Source organism: Macrobrachium nipponense, chromosome 43 (genome assembly GCF_015104395.2).
Source record: "Macrobrachium nipponense isolate FS-2020 chromosome 43, ASM1510439v2, whole genome shotgun sequence".
Classification (NCBI taxonomy): Eukaryota; Metazoa; Arthropoda; class Malacostraca; order Decapoda; family Palaemonidae; genus Macrobrachium; species Macrobrachium nipponense.
In genome coordinates, this window is record NC_061104.1 from 27,248,089 (window position 1) to 27,270,089 (window position 22,001).

The window sequence follows — 22,001 nt, forward strand, 5'->3', positions numbered from 1 at the left end:
ATCTACTATATACATATATATATAACTATATATATATACCTGTATATATACCAATATATCTACATATATATTATAGCATATAATATTATATATATAATATATATATCGAGTAAAGACATATATATATACTATATACCTATAAATATATAATACAATATTAATATATGAGCATATATATATACATATATATTATAATTTAATTATATATATAGTATCATATGAATATTAAATAATTATAAAACCATATAGTATATATAATATGTATATATAGCTATAATTATATATATAATATATAATATATATATATAAGATGACAATATTAGACTAGATATATATATAATATATATATATCTATATATATATATAATTACATAAATATATGTATAATATACCATATATGTAGAATGACTAGATATATAATATATATATTATACAGATATTATATACTATTAGATTAATAGAATATACCATATCTACATATATAATATATATATAATTATCTATAAGATATATATGATAATATAATATATAATTACATAATATAATAGTATATATATATCAATATTCCATAATATCATATCACAGATATACATAATTAGATATAATTATTAATACATTAATATATATATCAATATACGTATATATAATAGTATACATATATAATAACGATTATAGTCGTATACATAGTAATATATACCATATATATATACATTAATATATATACATCTAATATCTATTATATAATATAATATATCTATATATATATATCTAGAAATAATATTATATATCTATATCTATTAGATTATCATATAAAGATGTATATCTCTATCTATCGATATCTATTATATATAATAAATAAATTAATAGTATATATATATATATATAATATATATAAATCTCCAATCTATTATATATAATATTATATAATCCTATAATATAATATATTAAATAAAGTAAAGTATATTATTATTAATAATATATATATTATATATATATAATATATATATATATATGCATACACATGTATGATAACTAAAATGTATTGTAACAATTTTGCTAAGATTTGCCTATTCTAATGAGGAAGTGCCTGCAGTCAGCAACTCCGTCAGGTGTGCGCCCCATCCCTCGGTCGATGCATCCGCGAACAGAAGCATGTCCAGAGGGGGAGTGGAGAGATCCACTTCTATTACGAGGTTCCTGTCGTCGAGGGCCGCGGGACCGAGACCAGTACTCTCTGTCTTATTTGGAGAGACTGAAGGTGAAGCTACACATGAGGGACCAGCTTCTCCAGAGTCGAGTATTCTGTTCCTGTCGACACAGGAACCGCCCCCCTGCCTATCAGCATGCCCAGGTAAGTCTTTGGCTTGGGCTCGAGAACAAATACTCATGATTTATCGGGATCCCAGCAAAACTTGAGGAGTCGATCCCAGTCATGTAGCAAGAGCTCGCCAGGACTAGCCAATCGTCGAGATACCACAAAAGACTTATCCCATGCAAATGTGCCCAAGCGGAGACCAGGTTGAACACTCGTGAACACCTGGGGAATTGGTAGACCGTCTCTCCAATGATGAAGCGGAGGTATTTGTGGGATGACTTGAGGATGCATCCTTCAAGTCCACCTTAAGCATGAAGTTGCTCTCCCTGATAAAGGCAAGCACTGTTCGTGTTGTCTCTATCTTGAACCGAGTCTGGTGAACGAATCGGTTCAGAGGAGAAAGGTCTATGACCGGTCTCCATCCCCCCGAAGTCTTCTCCACAAGAAAGACCCAGTTGTAAAAACCTGGGGACCAGTCTGGCACGACTTCTACAGCGTCCTTGCTCAGCATCCTCTTCACTTCTTTCACTAGGGTCTGGTGCATCAGCAACCCTATCACATATGAAGGTAGCCGGACCGGGTGGTTGGTGAGGGGTGGCGGAGACTCGAAAGGGAGTAGATATCCTTCCCGAAGGATGTCTACAACCCAGGTCTCTGCTCCATGTTGCTGCCAAGTTGCCCAATGGCTCGACAGGCACCTATTTTCCTGCAGGGTTACCCATTTTCCTGCAGGGATGCAGGGCTGAAAGGGGCGTAATGTCACTCCTTTCACAGAGGTAGAAGAAGGCTGAGTAACTCCTCGGTTTTCCCTCGAAGTGTTCGTCTTCCTCTAGGCTGAGGAGGGGCTATAGTCAAACTCAGCCTTTTTGGCCACTAAGGCGATGGCCTTGTTTACCCTGGATTTTCCACACCGTTGCCACTTCTCCCAAGGTAGGTACTTCTGCCCCACCTTTCTCTCTCTCTCTCTCTCTCTCTCTCTCTCTATCTCTCTCTCTCTCTCTCTCTCTTTCTCTTTTTCTTGTGTTCAGGCTCTGACCACCATTCTTGATTTGCTTTGGGGCAAATCCTTCTAACTGTCCTTTTGCTTACTTTGGCGGCTTTGGCTGTGTCCGCCGCTGGCCTTTTCATCTAAAAAGTACCAATTAACATTATAAATTATTTCCTTAGTCTGACTGTGGAGGCGACCAGTGAGAAGCAGGAGATGTTTACATGGTGGGTCCATGACACGGAATGACCTTGTCAGGCTGAGGTGGCAACGGAGCACTAACCCAGCACAGAGGTGTTGTCAAATCTTGGGAAAACATTTTTAGTAACATACATTTTTCATCAAAAACTTAGTCATTCTTAAACATATGAAGTTTTATTATGAAACAGAGTAATTACCATATATTTTAGTTAGTATAAAAAATATCAGACATATTTCTTCATCACCGTCGTGGCGTATTTAGAGAACTGTGGCAACTGTGCGGCCAATGCCTTAGTGGCCAAAAAGGCTGAGTTTGACTATAGCTAGATTCGATGGTCTAGCCACAGTGACATGCAAAGGGCCAGAGGTCTTTGCCACTGCCTGGTGGACAAGTCAGTCTTTGTCGTCATCCCTGCACTTGTCCGCTTGTCCACCACAGCATCCACCTGTTCTCTGTTAAAGAGAGAGGTGGAACCCAGCAGCAGTCCGTTACTTAAAGCCTGTACCGATTCTGGGCAAGGGACTTTTGTAGCTCGTGAGAGGACAGCATCACATCTCTTGAGCACAAGGTTTGCCCACAGGTTTGCCATCTGGTGGGCCAGGTAGGAAATAGCCCCACCCGTGCCAGTCTCCCGAAGGCCGAGTCTTCTTACGTGACTCTAGACACTGAAGGACCACAGGTCTAGCCAGGAGACTGCCTGAAGAGCTACCATAGTGGTAGCCTCCAGCGTCGCTGCTTCCTGTTGAGAGAGAGATACTCTTTCACTCATCAGGTGTAGCAGCGATAAAACTGTACTCAGGTGAACCAGGCCAAAGGCTTCTCCGAGGGTATGTAGTAGCGCCTCTGGCGAGGTAGAGAAGGAGGAAGCAGCTTGTCCAAAAGATTGGACTTGACTGAATTTTCTTGTCCAGAGACAAGGCCATTCACTTGTTCCAATATATTTTCAGCCAGGCTTGACCACAACAGCTCCGTCGAGACCTTGTGTTCCCTCTTGGGTCCCCTAAAAGCCTTGAGGTGAGAGGAGCATTCTCCAGAAGAGGCTGTGGTCGTTTCCCCGAGATCGTTATGCTGACGTATCAGCGCTACGATCTCTGCAAAATTATTCTGAATCTCTGGGGTGTCCAAGACTCTGGGTAAAGGACCCTTGAGTCCTTCGAGAGACTGTTCTTCCCGATCAATTCTCCCCTGAGGGAGAACCTCATCAGACCCCCTAGATTCTTCCTCAATGATGCAGCCATATGTCCGTTGGGGCCCTTAAACCACACCAGGAACATAGGCCCCCAACGCTGAATCTTGAGAAAACTCTACAGGGTTCCTACTATTCACCTTGCCCCTTCTGGTGTAGCCCAAGGAAGTAGAGGGAATAGGAGAGGAGGATTGGATGATCTCATTCCTTATACCAGAGCCATGGTCAGGGGGAATGAGCCACGTCCTTGTATCAACCCATAGTGACAGCAAGGGCCTGCTTCTAGGTGTGTGTGATTGCCAGGGCGAGACACTTTCCCAAGGTACATGCAGAGGTTCTTGCCTTGCTGCAGCAGCGCCACTGCCAGCAGCGACGTGGCTAGCAGTGTCATGAATACCAGACCCATGGCAACCAAGGATGCTGCTAGCAGCTTGGTGAGAACATGCATCATCCTCATGACGCATCCCAGCCCTCTTCGAGCCTGAAACCTCGAGTGAAGAGGGTTGCACATAGGACCTCCTCTTTGCCTCTCCAGATGCCTTGCTCCAAGGAACAGCAACATTGGCCCTGGCCCCTGCAGAAGAACCATCCTTGGTCTTCACTGGTGGGTCTGAGCCACAGATCAGTCTCTGCTCTCACCCAGTGCCACTGTCATGGTTAGGAGAAAAGACCCCTTCTTTGACAGAGGATGTACGTCCACCCTTAGGTGGTCATACATTCGGAGCAGCACCCTTGGGAGCAGAGGCTGGAGAATGAACCTTGGTTTGAACTCCAGTAGTTCTCCAGACCCTGGTCCCTGGGGACAGTTCCAAACAAGCGGGAGAGCCAGCAAGAGCCAATTGCTTTCTCCTGGGAGGGAGGTGGCAGGCCCTTAGAAGTCTCGTGGCAAGACTTCTTTGGGGGCAGAGAAGCTACCTTCCCCTTCTTAGGCCACGAAGCCTATAAAGGAGGAGGTGAGGAGGCAACAGACGATGACAATGATGAAGAGAACGAAGACGGAGATGAAGACGACACCTTCCTGGATCATCTCCTCTTCTTCGCCTTCCTCTTCGACAGCTTCTGCAAGAGTTATCAGGGTCCCCTAAGGGGGAGCAGATGACTCTTCGGGTCCAGGAGCTGGTAAATGGGCAGGTCCGGCAACAGGAGCAGGAACAGGTGTAGGAGTGGGAACAGCAGGAGGCATCACCTCTGTCACATGTAGGGTAGACATACAGGCGTTAACCCTTGGGAGAGGTCATGGTGCCACACCAACACCAGGAGGGAGAGGCACTGCAGAGACCTGGTATGCTGGTCAAGTGTGGTCTGGTCCCCAACACTATGGACGGAGACACGTTCATCGGGTGATGAGACCAGACCAGGTGAGAAGGAGCATAGCAACTAGGCAGCTTCACTGTTGTGACAGTGGAAGTGAAGACCGCATGCATCCCTGCGTTGCTGGCACCGTTATTTTGGTGTGACAGCAGGGCCTGAATCGACAGCGTACCAGCAAGTCCCAGGGAAGTCCATGCTTGATCTATTCCTGTCACATCACCTGCGAAAGCAAACGTCGGGTTAGAAGGTGGGGGTTGTCCCCCCTTGCAAACAGAACACTGCACACATATTATCCAGATTACACTCATGCACCCCCATGATAACCAAAGGGCGTGAGGATCAATGTCAATCAAAGCGTGGATCTTGCTGCACCTCCTACCCTCTACCCCGGAGCAGCGCTAGTTGGGGGCAGAGGACACAGGGTGTTTTAATTCATGGGTTTGCTTTTAATCAGGTATTATATCACAAGCACTATTACACAGGCAAATAGAAAAACAAGGAGAAATCCCACCGGGATTGAAAAGAAAACAACAATAAATAGTCGGACAGAGAGAGGTTGGAGAATACATCTATCCACAGCGACGACCGAAAGCAATTGGAAATTTGGAATGTTTACATCCGGTCAGATAGACTACCTACGACTGGACCGGTAGTTAACTAACGAACCACTTTAGTAAAGAATTCAGCGGCCATGTCCAGGATACGCCTTAAGTAATTCCTATCGTAAAGGACCGAGGGTTTGTATACCGCGTAGGAACAAATAATCATTATGGGTCAGACTAAAGGGTATTACAAAGGGGTTACAGCTGGCTTGAATATGATCTTTGCCCAACCCTTGAGAGCATAATACATGATAATGTCAGCTCTTCTAGGCACAGCAGGAGTTGGAAGACCTAGACCTCCTTAGATGAGAGCTACGGCACAGGGGGCTGGATATGTGGGAGTTGAGTGCAGGAGAAACATGATTGGTGGAATTTCAGTCCCTTAGTGCTTTAGTGTTCGGAAAATAATAATGATGAATAATAATCAATAATAGCTCCTACTATATCTAATACTACACTGTATACATGAACCCTGGTGCCAATTAGGGAATCTTTCCTAGATAGTGACCACCAGGGGTTTTAACCCAGTATGTATCCAACTTGGCTGTGTTTAGTACAAGCTTGCTGGGGAGTACCGTAAAAACATTAACAAAAGATTGTAAATATTATAAAGATAATGACCACCAAGAAATATTAGTCCTACATATTGACCATTGAAAACCCTTGGGGTCACTAACTAGGAAAGATCTCATATAGGGTATCGTACACATGGACACATGGACTATCAAAATGTTCTATTTTAAACTAAATGACTTAACGATAGTTATCAAAAACTACAAACTTACCAGCTCTAGAATACCATATGAGCCAGTATACGTCGAGGTTTACTCACATTAGTTAAAATCAGTTTAGTCACTTTAAATAGCTCCCATAAGAATTGTAAAACCGCTTCATTGGGACATGTTTATATCCTACTGTTTATCAACATAATTTTGTTCTTGGATTAAATCTTAAGATCATGTCCTCACCGGTCTCGTCTAACTTGTGTCAAGAAGCTTAGAACAATAGCAGGATAGCATAGAATTAGTCACCCAGGTAAGTGAGGTAAGGACATCCATTAATACCTGCAGCGAAAGTGTAATTATGATGCACTATAAAAACTGAAGAAATTGGGCAAACCAATTTACAAGGAGGTGTGATGGATGGGATAACAGAAATAGAGGGAGAAATGTAATACATTCAAAGTGAAATAATTAGATTAGATTGGTTTTCATTGTTGATGGAGACTACAAAACGTTCCCGTTACAAGATAAGGTAAGTAATCGACAATCGAACTACATGGGATTCAGATCTGTTTGACTAATTCGTAAATATTACCAAAACCAAACTATTTACTTCGTCAAAAAACTATTCATCGCTTGAGAGTTGCATACATATACCATACAAGTTATCAAATGAAAAAAAAAGATTGACCAGTAATTGCTACTGAAACCACTCTCGTACACCCATAGAGATCTTTACTTGCAAGTTTCATTTAATGAAACTTGCAAGTAAAGATTTGAGGAACATAATAAAAATCCTTAATTGCTAATAAAACCGTTCTAACGACCTGTCACAAAGATCTTGGTTTCTAATTTTGATACACAAAAAGTGCAATACAATCTAGAATAGAAATTGACTTCTTATTGTTGGTAGACGGAAATGGTTTAGCTGCGCCTGGGTCTTACTCTTTTCTCAATTCTTAGATTTCAAATATCTTTTCTTTAGAAACATTTTTCGATGGAAAACACTCTCTAAGAGACTTGCTAAACTTTTCTTAAAATAAGGTAACCTTGAACAGCGTGCATATCTATGCATGAAAAACAATGGAAAAATTATAATATGTTCAGTTTAACTTGTCACCGATGAAGATTGTTCCATCAAAAAGGGGACCGGGTAACCTTATAATTGCGGTCCTCCAGAGCTCTCGCTCAGGCCTTCATGCCATAAGCCTCAGCATTATGGTCGTTAGTTTAAAAGAGGAATAAAAACAACCATTTGAGCCTAGTGAGGTGGCATATTTCCGGGCGCACCAAGGGCTGTAGTGCTCAAAGAAGCCGCGTTAATTGTTATTATAGATTAAATCTGTTTTATACCAGGACAGCCCTTTCAAAATGGTACGGTGTTCAGGCGAATTAGTGGCCTTGTGCTGACCACTGGACTCTGTATAACCAACCGAAAAGAAGCGGAAGTCTTCACTGATTCTTATGAAAAAGTGTGATGGGAGATAGCATCAAGGAATATTGTATGGAATTCCGTTGTGGATTATGTTATTAAGGATGAGCTACAAAAAACACAAAATTTCTAATGTATTTAATTAAAAAACAATTAATGCTACCAACAAACACAACAAGCATGCATAAAAGCAAATAAATACTCAAGTCAAAATGAGATCAATAAATAAATAAATTAAAAGGAAATAAAAGCAAAACCAAGAGAGGGAAAAAAACGTAGATGGAATGATTAAAAGAACGAGGAATTCTCAATGAACATACATCAAAAAATGGTATACAAACGATAAGGACAATCTCATACAACATACATCATTCATACTAGCAAATAAACAACTAGACAAAAACAAAGAACAAAAACCTATTCTTTACAGATGATACTAAAAATAATGAAACGCCTACAAGGCGATGTTCTGACAGACATAAAAGGATTCAAACTAACATAAATGACTAAAAATTAGGGAAAACACTTGAAAAAGACTAAAAAGTGGCAATAAATTGCTACGTTCTAAAGACATGCTTCATCCCCATGAAGTGCTGAACAGAGGAGGAAGGAGGAAGGTCATGTCAGTGTAATCTGAAAAAAAGTCACAAAAAGGTTATTAAACAACATCAGTTGAAGAAAGAACATTTAAATTTTTCCTTCTACTATTTCACGACCATGGCATCAGTAAACACAATTATTCAAAGCTGAAACAAAAGCCATGCCTTTTCACAATATGGCTGCAGTCATTCAGGACAAGATGTTGCTGAACTAGTTGGCAGCATCTTTCCAGTAACAACTGGCAACTATCACGCAAAAGTGGGCGTGACTTATGTCTTAGCTTGAAACAAAACCTGCGTAAACAAAAGGAGATGGGATGAATGCTTACTGGATTGAATGATGATGGAAAAGGGCAAAATTTAACAAACAAGAATACCGAGTTAGTTCAATTTTAAGATTACTAAAGGTCCAAAATCACGTATTTACATTTTTTCTCTTAAAGAGGTTTAAAATTATGTACATCACTTTAGATTATGCTTTAACTTTAAATATAGGTCTCAGCAATCTTAGTAAAAGTCAAAGGGATACCAATAGACCTTTTGATAACGTCAAAATTTTCAATTACAGAGAAAAGGCAAAATGTGGGAATAACTGCACAGAAAATTAATAGTGGAACAATGTAACTTAAGAAACTAAATCAAGGAATACTACAAAGAATAATGTAAAAATATCAATTAAGAGAAAAAATACCAATGTAAAAATATCAATTAAAAGAAAAAATACTAATGTAAAAATATCAACTAGGGAAAAAATACCTGCATAAGTAATTGCTAAATACTGCTGATGAAAAATATGTTGATGCACGATTATGTAGTAAATGAAGGAATTAGGCAACACAGGCTTGGAAAAGTACAGCGATATTTTTCTAAGTAATTTGTTAAAATCCAGGTCATATTTAATCTTTAATATCTAATAATTAGCACTCCATTTTTGTCCTGACTCCAACTGTCAATAGGTCCAAACTTTGGACACATTTTCCCTTTAATCCTATAGCAGATGTAAACATGCACTAATACCGTATCAGGGAGAAATATTATTTTGAATGTTTATTGGATAATAAAAAAAAGAACTGTTTTTATTATCTATTGGACATTCCACCTGTTTCTTCTATAAAGGCAAAAAGCTTATTTGTACGTGCGTTTTACTATGAAAAATTAAAGTTCCTTAGACATGAGAGTAAACGTCAAAGAAATTCTCAATATGAAAGCACTGTAAACTGGTAATGGAACATCTTGCATTCATAATCTAAAACTAATTAATAAAAATGGTCAATATCGAAGTCCAATAAAGGACTAGTTTAAAAAAGGATTAGTAAACATATTTATGATTTAATGGTAGGACCTGTTTTTACGTAGTAATCGTGACCATTATCTGTACTCGTAGCCCTATCATGGAATGAAATCTGATGAAATGGTGGGGAGGAGGAAAGAGACCGATAAACAACCTTATAAGTCTTAACGAGGTCAAGAACAAGAGGCTTTGGGAACCTTGTTGGGAACCCTAAATCTCAAAAATTACCACGGATTTCTGTCCCTAGATTTGGGACTTTGTGTGTCAGGCAAAACAAGTCAGATGAAAAACTCGTGTTACAGTAAGGGAATGAGTATTCTAAAGTTTGTGCTGACGATATAGCAGTGGACGAAGAAAAGCGTAATCAAGCTGTAAAGTGAGACAAGTTCTCGTACAAATAGTTAAAGTTCTTGTATTCCCAGTATACATCTAGTATTTATCTATTGTCTAACACGTAATTAAAGGCAAGAGCATTCTATACTACTGCATCTAAACGAGCTGGATTTGTTTAAAGCATTAGGACATTGATGCTTCACAGTCACATGTACGATACCCGTTTCTTCGGAAGAGCAGCCAATGGAGGGACAAAAATGATTTTAACAGAAGAAAAAAAAAGTTGAAAAATCGTACTCAGTTGCTATGAAATAACACCAGAAAATAAAAGTGGTTTAAAGCTCTTTAAATACGTTGAATTCTCCCTGAAGATTTAGAGGTCCTTCTTATTGAGCTTACATATTTCCCTTTAATTTCTCATTGGGATATTTAGGTGAAATCTCTGGTGATCTTACACAATTCTCCCTAGCTTTCCATTATAGGACTGGGATTTCCTTATTGAATGTTAAGAATTCTCCCTTGTTCACTTGAGAGGCAGAGAATTAAATCTAATTCCTACGGAATTCTCCAGCGTTTCTCCCAAGGGAATTAAGGAGCACGCCTTTTTAAGATCATGCAGGAATCTCCCTGAAGAGGAATTGGGAGAACCTATCACTGATCTATACCAGATTTCGTCCTGGTTTTCCGCAGAGGGTGTATTTATGAGAATTCCTTATTGATCTTGTCCACATGTTCCTGTATCCAACGCACTTGCTGAGAATGTACCTGGTGAGTGAGGAAACCCAGCATTCTAAGGTGGGTCGCCTGAATCCAGTTGGAGAAGGACGAGACTCGGGTGTAGACATTCGGGACATCTTGCTTCTCGCAGTCTCGTGTCCAGGACACCACTCCAGCTAGGAACCAGCGTCCTCCAGCTTCACAGGCGAGGGGAGAACCGCCGTCCATCGTGCTCTGAGAAGATTAAATATACAATAGAGACGATGTTTTGCGCATAATACAGAATAGAAGAGTGATACGCTAAAACTATAGCAACCATATGAGGATGACTTAGGAGAATTGGTTAGAAAAACTGGTCTTACCTTTTAGATTCACAGAGAAAACCCTCACAGACAGGAAACAGAGGAATCTGACACTCAAGCAACTTTATAAAGGAAAAATTAAAATGGTTGGAAGGCTGATATTTAGCGATGATCATATACACGAAAAAAGATAAACATCACTCACGCAATTATGAGGCGCCGATACAAAGGCAATATCTCGATCACGCAATAGAATTGGTGGATTGCATTACGCAATCAGGAATAAATGTGTTTATTCATAAACGGGTTGTGTTTCCTTTGTTCATATCTTTTTTCATCAGTTATCTATATATGCATTTAGTTACACTTTTACCTGTTATTCACTTTTCTTAGCGTTTACATTACGAATATGTAATAATAAGTTAACCAGTCTATCGTTGTTATAGCCATGTCTAAGATTGAAACTAGAAAGATATCCTCTCACTGATAATATTCATATATTTATTATTGCCCTAAAACAATTATAAGAGACCCTAACAAAACCACTTCAAAATTCATGGTAATGCATATTGTAATCTCGAAAGGAACGCTGTTCTTGCGAGTTTGTAAAGCTAGATTGTTATGCTCGTCGATAAAAGTAATTTATTTGTAAGACAATATTATTTCACAATCTTCGAAGCAAAATATTGTAAAAATGGTGAAATTTCACAAATAGGTTCATCTGTGATGTTCTCTTAATAGGACCATAAAATGCGTATTCTTTACACGTATTCTACGATATACTTTCATTACCTGATCTTAATGATTTCTACACGGCAACCAACAAACTACTTTTTGAACTATATCCTAATGCCTCCTATTGAAAGTAGTAAATATGGTTTCTTGGGTGGGCCCTGAAGTATCCTACACGGCAACAAATATACTTACTTGACTAAGTGCAAAAGTATTCTTTGTTTAAAGTAACAACCCAGATTTATTGGCGTGTATCAGATGAAAGCAACGGATTTTTCCTAGATAGTGACCCCCAAACAAAATCAGGGGTCGTTATCTAGGGCTAATATTTCTTGGGATCATTATCTTTACGATACTTACAGCCTTTTGTTTATGTTTTTACAGTAATCCCAAAAGGGCTTGTACTAAACACGCCACAAAGGTGGACACATACCAGGTTAAAACCCTTGGGGGTCACTATCTGGGAAAGATCCAAAGCAAGAAACATGCTTTCTTAATTGAATTCCAGATGGTTTATACCCTTCCCGGAGTGGACCTTACAGTGAATCGCGCTTAAAACAACAAACACTCTCAGCGGGACTTAAAATTCATTCTATATACCTTGGTATCTATACTTGAAGGTACGGAATACAATTCAATCCTGCACAGTGGAAGTAACGAACGCACTTTCTCCACTAGAACCTCCGGTATCCTACAGTGAATAATTATATCCCAAAAGCTGTCTTAATATTGTATCCTATGCTGAAAGTATTAAACTTTTATCCAACCGTATCTCGTTGTACCCTACAGTAAAATTCATTAAGTTAGAAGACTCACATAGCAAGCGCTGGCTCCGTCCAACCCTCCAGCACAGAGGAAGTAGTCCGACTTCGCAAGGATTTCGGATCCTGTCATGTTGTGTAAGGAGACTTCACACTGTTGCTGCTTGAGGATAGGCACCGACATCTGGCGAAGGACTCCTTCGGATGGCACCGCGTTTCTCACTTCTGAAGGATGGTAAACTCATAAAAATCACACAATTAAAAGTTGTTTATTTCCTTTGTCTTTGTCCAACATCAATGGAGAAACAACGTTTACTGCTGCCATAATTCTGATAATTGGTCTCTAAACTGTTGCGTGTATATTATATATATATATTATATTATATATATATATATTATATATATATAATATATATATATAATATATATTATATATATAATATATATATATATATTATATATTATATATATATAATATTAACATATAGATATATATATATATAAATATAATATCTATATATATATATATATATATTCTATATATATAAATAATATATATATATATATATATATATATATATATAAATATAATATATATATAGGTATATATAAATTATATTATATATATAATATATAAATAATAATAATATATTAATATAATATATAATATATATAATATATGTTTTGTTAAAAATAACTGCTGCTTCAGCACTATTAATCTTATAAAGAGTCTTCTCTATCTTTCTGATGACGGCTTTCTCGTTGTTGCTTAGACTGGCGAGCAACGCACCAAGGGCATGGTAAAATTCGGTTGAGTCATTTGATTTACTTTATTCGCTTATACAATTTCTCTCTCGCTCTTCTCTCTCTCCTTCTCCTCTCTCTAAGCGCGAGCGTTTTGCCATCCTGATCGACAGGACATTATTCAAAGCCGGTAAACTGCTGGGGAGGACTCGAATTTCCTCAGTGGGCGAGTCCTTTCTCCTTTTACCTCTCGTGGTGTGCGGAGCTCTCCAAGTAACGGTCAGAGGCGCTTTCTCCGGCTAGTAGGTCGAGTTTTTGTTCCCGGTTCCCAAAAAAAAAAAAGGGAAGGTGTGACCTCATACGGCGGGGGGCGTTGGACTAGTCTTGCAAGAACCTTCTCAGGGTAGGGGGTGATCCCACCGGACATCCGTGGTAGCGAAAATATCCTCGGCTTCACCTACCGCTCCTAGACTCCACCCACTTCCAGCGACAGCTCCGCCCAGACTCCTCCCACCGGCAGCCACCGACCAATCAGAAGCCAGCAGGAAAACCTTCAAGCTTCTTTGCAGGATTTGAAGCTTGTGCTTCTTGGCCACCAGCCAATCAGCTTGCTGCAGACTTTCCCTGCATTTTAGCCCTGCCGACTTTATAGTTGGCGCGCTTGGCAAGGGAGAATAAGATTTGAGAGAGCTCTCTCACTCTTATAAGCAATTTGAAGACCTAAAATCACTACTCCTTTTCTCAAAAAATAACTTGCTCTTACTAACACCGTCTCTCTTGTGGAACATTTGGTAGCCCTTGAGGTCTAAAAACTCCAACAGAAGCAAGACCAAAGAGACAAATCTTCCTACTGTCGCAAATACTATATTGCAAGTAGCACAGGAAAGGAAACCATAGGCTGGCGCCTTCCATAAAGCCAGATTCCAAGATAACTTAAACATCCAAGCCCTTCAGGCAACTATATACACAACCAATCACTTAGTCACTCACCCCTCATAATATCACTCACCATAGACATGGAACCTTCAACTCTATCATATCACAAGATCACATCATCCCATGACGACTCCTCAGCCCCCATCACATCCATGACACCGACTAGAAGACGAAATAGATCAGGTACCAACTCCCCCTCAGACGAACACATAACACAAAGACCACGAATTTCCTCTCCCCCTGAACATCCCAACCAACAGCTCCTCTCCCTAGACTGCTCTGACACGGAAGACGACCTTTCACAGGACAATGATGGCTTTACACTTGTACGCAGTAAGAAAAACATGAAGAAATCAACACAAAACACGGACACTTTTAACTTGCAATCAGACACCGAATTCCCACGACTGAGATTCAAACCAATACAAAAACCTGGAGAAACAGCTTACACCACAATAAAAGCCATTGAAGACAGGACACAAGGCAAGGACATCGTTTTCCAGGCACGACCAACCCGAACAGGACAATTCATTCTGATACCTAAAGACAAACAGCCGAAGAAGTACTCAGAAGACGGACATTGCAAGGCACTGGACCCTAACGACAGAATACAGAAAGGACTCATATGCAAATACCCAGTAAACCTCCCAATCGACCCCATAAAAGACCTCTCCTTTGTGTTAGACGCCACCCGGTGCACAAACAAAGCAGGAGAACCAACAAGAAAGGTTCTTGTGACTTTCCAAGGGGAAAGGCCTGCTGAAGTGAACAGCCAATATGGGAATCTTCCCCACTGAAGAATTCACCCCTGAACCACTAAGGTGCTTTAGGTGTCAAAGTTTGGACACCATCAACGTGGGAATGCGGTACAAACACATTTGTGGGATTGTACGGCAAAACAAACCCAACCACAAGAGTGCTTAGATCGTTACAAAAGGAAAGAGAGGACGACAGCAAAATGCCCGAATTGCAAAGGGCAGCATCACGCCTGGCATAAAGGCTGTCCGGAAAGACTTAAGAGGATTTGGCGAATGAAAGGCCAGAACCCCCAGACCACCACCAGAACGTTCGCAACAGCAACACAACCACCCCCACAATACACATCATACCCTCAACACCTACCACAACCACAAAAACCCACCCACAACAACAACAACACCCACAAACAAACATCACATCCTCAGCAACCAACGGAATACAACCCACCTCCACTACAGCAACAACAACCACAGCAACACAGACACCAAGAACCCAGATATAGGCAGCAGAAACCCCCCACCAATCAGAGACGCAATCCACCTACAACAACAACCCACAAGACCAACAACGGAACACATACCACAGAGACCCCAGACAGACACAAAGCCAAGACACAAACAACACACCCACACCTGCCTCAAACCCCATGTCCTTCTACTCCACATCAACTCAAAAACGGGAAAAAACCCCACCCCTACTTCCCACCCCACCCAATCACATGAACACACCCCCCACCCCAACTCCACCCGTGACGGTAGTACCAGTGCCGAAAGTCAGCACAACACCGTAGAGCAGTCACCAGAGAAACCCACCTACCGCCTCAGTAAAGACGACTTTAGGAGGGAAATAGAGAAAATTGTGAGGGTAATTTTTCAACAATTGTTTCCAAACCTAAACCTAACAGCTGACCTCAGGAAAACGATTGTAGCACTGACACCTTATTAAGATGGAAGGAAACAATCAACACCAAACACGCCCCCAAAACATTGAAGACATTTCATCACACCAGTCTAAAAATATTACAAATGGAACATAAACAGTGCCAACACAAAATATGCCATACTACAATCAAGAGTACTCTCAGAAAGACACGACGTCATCCTGCTGCAGGAACACTAATTAGGAAAACAACAACTTCACATTCAAGGATACACAGTTTATAAAACTCCACATACAGATTCAAATAGAGGGCTGATCACCCTAATAAAAACAACAATTCCCTCTGAAAAAATAAGAAAACATAAACTGTGGTGATGGGATTGAGACACTAAGTGTCCTCATAAGACTAGCGAACACGTCCACTCACCATACACAATATCTACAAAGGCATGAAAAAATCTTTGAAGGAGAGAACCTCTTCAGTGCAGCCTCCAGAGAAAACACCTTCTTTGCAGGAGACTTCAATGCACACCACCCATGCTTACAGTCGAGACAGCACACAAATGCAACAGGCAGACACATACACATCCTAATGGAAGAATTTCCGGACGTTGCACTAATAAATGACACAATGAAGCAACACACCTACGAGGAGGCAGCTAGACCTAAGCTTCATAACTGGAAACTGAAAGAAGACTGCACATGGAGAGTGCACCCAACTCTAACCAGTGACCATTTTGCAACTGAAACAAAACTAAAGATAATGAAAATTCCCCCACCACCGCCCCCTCCGGCAGGATGGAGACCGGGACCTAGCAAACTGGCCAACATTTCAAAACCACATGAACATGGGCAACACAGTACATTCAAAATCCAGCCCTCAACATATGCACGCTCAACAGGACTTTGTAGAGAGCCTGCACAATGCAGCAAACATTTCCATGCCAAAGAAAGCCTTTAGAACAAATGCAACCCCACACAGGACAGTTGGTACTACAACTCTAGAATCAAAGAAATGAACTCTAGAGTAAACAGAATAAGGAAAATATTCAGAAGGAATCCCACGACGAGTTGCACACGATCCTAAGAGAAGTCGTAAACCACGCAGCCCAAACTGCTAAGGAGGTTAAGCAGGAAACCTGGCTAAAATGGTGCTCAGAAACCACTCGAATGACGCCATTGCAAAGATGTTCAAGTGGTTCAACAAGGTATCAGGAAAAACCAGGCCAACACAGGGCACACCATCCAACCCTCTAGCGTGAAGCAAACAGACTAGCACAACACTTTGCAGACAGAACCAAAAATCAATTCACCTACCACCAGTCACACGAGAAAGACAAGTGTGGGCACTCAATCCTGGAAGGTGGAGAATCATCAATACAGCTGCAGCAAATTTCTGATGACACGGACACACCATTCACAATGAAAGAACTTGACAAAGCCCTCCAAAAGGGAACAGACACAGCACCAGGAGCAGACATGATTACATATTAGCATGTTAAAAAAACATGGGAAACGCAGCAAAGACAGTGCATCTCCACATAATAAACAGAACGTACACAGAGCAGATCAGACCCACACAATGGAACCAACAAAACACACAACCAATTCCCAAACCAAGGAGCCCAACGCCTACAAGACCACTCTCTCATCAGCTGCACAGAAAAAAGACGGCAGAGAGAATGGTGTTAAACAGACTGCTGTGGAAAACAGGGCCCTTACACCACCGCTTATCTGCTACAAAGAGGGGATAGGCACAGGAGGAATGTCTAGCAGATGTGATGGCACAATAAATAACAAGAAAGCAATCGTAGTATTTCTCGACCTAGAAAAAGCCTACGAACTTGCAAGTGCAGCTGCTATCCTGGCAGCCTTAGCCAACAAGACTGGTTAAAGGCAACCTTCTAGCATGGACCAAAAGATACATGCAAACAGACAAGCCAGAGTTACCTTTCAAGGAGCAACCTCCGAATTCCTCAGTCTGGAAAATGGAACACCTCAAGGAGGAATACTCAGCCCCTTCCTCTTCAATATACTAATGGAGAAATTAGCCAACAGCAACTTCCCAAATGGAGTTGAAATTTTCATATATGCAGATGATGTGTGCTTGGTCAGCACAGACAGGCATAGAGCCCACCAACACATGCAAATCGCGATAACACAGATTGAAAACAAATGCACAGTCCTAGGACTAAAATAAACACGGCACCAAACCGGCAATGGCAATCAAATACAATACAGACCTGAACCCAATACAACTCATGATTGGGAGAACCCATCGAATGGGTAGACAACTTCATGTACCTAGGAGTCAACATCAACATACAGCTCTCACCACACAAAGAAATAGAAACACTTAAACAAAAGATCAAATGCAGACAAAACGCCATGAAAAGAATCACCTCGCTAAGGCAGGGAGCCGTTATACCATGCCCTCAGAATTTTCTACATACAGACAATAAGATCAACAGTAGAGTATGCCGCACCAGTCCATCACTAATCTCACAAGCACTGAACAAAAAAGTTTTTGAGGTAATCCAAAACAATGCCTTAAGACTCATTACAGGAGCACCAATGTGGACCAACCTATGCATCCTGAGACATGAAACAAAACTACAATCTCTGACTCATAGGATAGATCAGAGAAACACATCCATCCCTGCTAAAAACCTTAAAAATGACAGAGACTGTCCACTCAAAAAGGAGATCAGGAAATGCATTAATCTCCATGAAGAGCTAGACCTCCCAAAAACATATGCTGGAGACCTTCTAGATACACTGAGAAGAGTAGGCATGCAAAATCATGCTGCAGCCATCAGGGAAGACACCCCATTCAGTGAATACACAGAATCAGCACCCTGGGAACCAGAACCTTTTAACACAAACTACACAATTCTTCCAGCAAGCAAGGAAGCATGCACCACCCAACAGTTAAAGCAAGCAGCACAAGAAGCAATACAGTTGACAACCGCCACAAACATATACTTTACAGATGGATCAGTAGACCTCAGCGTCCAGCGGCAGCAGCAGGGGTCTACTCAACAACACTCAAGGAAGCTGGAGGCTCTCCGACAATGCCTCCACACTACAGACAGAGCTGATAGCTATCGCCAAAGCACTAGAAGACTCCCAACACAGACTGGGCAACACTACAATACACACCGACTCGAAAGGAGCAATACAAGCCATCACAAAAGGCAAGCAAAGGAAAATATCAAACTCCTAACGAGCATATGGGCACTGGCAAAACTCCATCAAAGCAGAAACAGACAAATAAACTCTCAACTGGATCCCGAGCCATGTTGGAATACAAGGAAATGAGGAAGCTGATTCCCTGGCAAAAAGCGGGCTACACATAAACAATGTCAACATCAAAATAAACCTCTCACTAACCCAACTAAAAAGCATAGCAGCAGCATACTGCCAAACACAGGAGGAAAGCAAAATTAGGAGAGCCATCTTCGGAGGCTCCAAGACTGCAAAATGGTATGCAGACACCACAACAACTTCAACCACACAGCAATAACCGAAGAACATGAACACGAGCACTAGCGGTAATAATACACCGTCTAAGGTTTGGATACCAATGCACATGGCAAAAAATAGAAAACAACCCTAAACCATGTAAATACTGCGAAACAAATACAGAAGAACCACTGGAACACTATATATTACACTGCCCAGAAAACCACAACAACTAAGACAAAGTCATGAAGGAGATCAACAATCAGTCACTCAAATAACAAGACACATCCTAAACAACACCCAACAGCTTACAGGCTTCCTATGCTCCTACCCACCACCAAGGTAGGTGCAAAACACTCCTAAATAGCGGAATCTCGGGGACATCAGTCAAGACCCCTCACACCCCCTCTGCCATCCCTATCCACTCACATACAAACCACACACCACAGAATAACAAACAATCCACCCAGTGCATGACTGACACAAAGACAGCCAACATCAACCTACATCACCCAACATCCAAAAGCAAGCCCCGACTCTGACATCCTTCATCACTACCTCACCTCATGCACAGCATTCCTTCAGCCTCGCTGCATCAACAACACCACACTACTTCCCACTCGGAATTGGAACGGAATAAGGAAATGTTTTGTGGACCTCACAAGCTAACTGACTAGCAATCTTTTTCTCAGACTCATACCCTTCCTTCTTCTCATCTGTTGGCCTCTCTGACTTGCCAAACACTCACTACATAGCACTTTTCCTACCAACTGAAGGGCACCTTAGGGTTTAAAAAAGGTTGGACAACCTTACCCATCAAAAGTTTCTTTCAATATCACATTCATCAACTCACATTATCACCAAATAAAAAAAAAAAAAACCATATCCTACCATTACCACCTTCTCACCATCCTGAGTTACGGGCTGCTCTGTGAGCAAGGAGCCCGTGCTGACACAAGGTCAGCTAAATCAAAAACAACAACAAACACACTGGAATTCAGTCCCTCAGCAGTTATCGCTTGATAATGTCCTGTCGATCAGGAGGAAACGTCGCGTTTAGAGAGAGAGAGAGAGAGAGAGAGAGAATTGTATAAGCAATAGTAAATCAAATGACTCAACCGAATTTTTACCATGCCCTTTGGTGCGTTGCTCGCCAGTCTAAGCAACAACGAGAAAGCCGTCATCAGAAAGATAGAGAAGACTCTTTATAAGATTAATAGTGCTGAAGCAAGCAGTTATTTTTAACAAAACATGTCTACGAGAGGGTCTCCTTCCGAAATATATAATATATATAATATATGATATATATATATATATAATAATAATATATAATATATATATATATATAATATTATATATATATATATATATATATATATAATATATATATTAGTATAAAATGTTTCTTACTTCTATTTTGCTCTTTTTTACAAACTTTCTAGTCTGCGGAAGATTACATAAACAATTAATGGCTTCTTTGACCTATTCTAGAAGTGCACATGTCCGTACATACTGAATAATAACGGCAACGGCAATAATAATAACACAAATAATTATAATTTCTCATAAAATTCTAAATCCTGAAACCTATTTGTAGATTTTGACAACAGAAAATCAAATAGGTGAGGGTTTATCGATAAAATAGTAACAATCAGCATACACAGCACAAACAAACACCTTACCTCTGAGCATATTGTTGGGCACGTCACCAATGCCATACCCGGCGACTGTACACGACTGGGCAGGGAAAATGGCGTCCTGTTGTGTCATACAGACGAGACACACATTGTCGCTCAAAGTGGCCTGGTCTCTCAGTCTTAAAACTCCTGCAAATATTTTTACACTAAGTTGGTACAAGAAAATATTAAAGGAATATTAGGTATGCACACGCTTACTCTGTTCAGTTCTCGTCCTTTATTGTTTCAGTGACAATTACTGACTCAGCTTTTTTTATTTTTAGGGGCCTGACTAGGATGATTTGTTCCTGAATGAGGAACTTAATTTGAGTGAGGCTAAAGTTAAAGAAGTTGGACAGCTGAGTAGGAAGACTTCTCACGGTGGGTGTGTCAGTTACAGAGGATACAGGTATTTCCGAAAAAGGGCTTTGGATACATAAGGTACAATGCAGAAAAAGCATAATAACATCATCTCACTTTCAACAGATGGCATGTTAGTTGTCTTATTTATTCCTCTACTGTTGTCCATTTGTTTTCTTTTTTTCTCTGGTTTATGTATTTCTATATAATGATCTTTCTATTTACAATAAGAGCATTCAATTCTGTGAATGTTTATGAAGCAACTTCATGGCTACATGAAAGGTAGTAGTAATAATAATAATAATAATACTGCAATACAGACCTACGTCGTTGCCATGGGCGCCGCCCGAAGTGAAGTAATCCGGGTGGGTAACGACCTCCATGATGCGATGGTGCTGGATCCCGTAGGGCAGGTCCTCCTGCAAGTTGCTGTCACCCAGCACCACATAGTATTTGTTCACATCACGCGACTTCAGCCTGCAGGTAAGTTGGTCTTTCATTTTTTTTTACTATGATTATACAGGGTATCACCGCCATCAAAGATCAGGCGAGATACTCGTACGCTACAGATGCTCTGTGTTCTGAACTACATGAAATTGACGAAGAGCACAATACTTTTATAGATGAGATGATTTTATTTTCACTATCATTCTTAGGACGCATGCTATCCACAAGACTGACTGACGAACAGT

General features: G+C 40.5%; 1 protein-coding gene across 2 annotated transcripts in view; it reads right to left on the minus strand.

Annotated features, from left to right (window-relative positions):
• Positions 1 to 7,881: 7,881 nt before the first annotated feature.
• Positions 7,882 to 22,001, minus strand: part of LOC135213602 (uncharacterized) — a 52,612-nt gene continuing 38,492 nt past the window's right edge. Inside the window, exons 8-12 of one of the 2 annotated variants that reach the window (XM_064247622.1) lie at positions 21,632 to 21,786; positions 20,956 to 21,099; positions 12,546 to 12,715; positions 10,744 to 10,929; positions 7,882 to 8,388 (exon numbers count right to left, since the gene is read on the minus strand). In XM_064247622.1, the coding sequence (XP_064103692.1) occupies positions 8,374 to 8,388; positions 10,744 to 10,929; positions 12,546 to 12,715; positions 20,956 to 21,099; positions 21,632 to 21,786 (670 nt within the window). In that variant the 3' untranslated portion in view covers positions 7,882 to 8,373. Of the gene's footprint in view, positions 8,389 to 8,417; positions 10,930 to 12,545; positions 12,716 to 20,955; positions 21,100 to 21,631; positions 21,787 to 22,001 lie in introns of those variants that run through there. The other variant, XM_064247621.1, reaches the window with a different exon arrangement.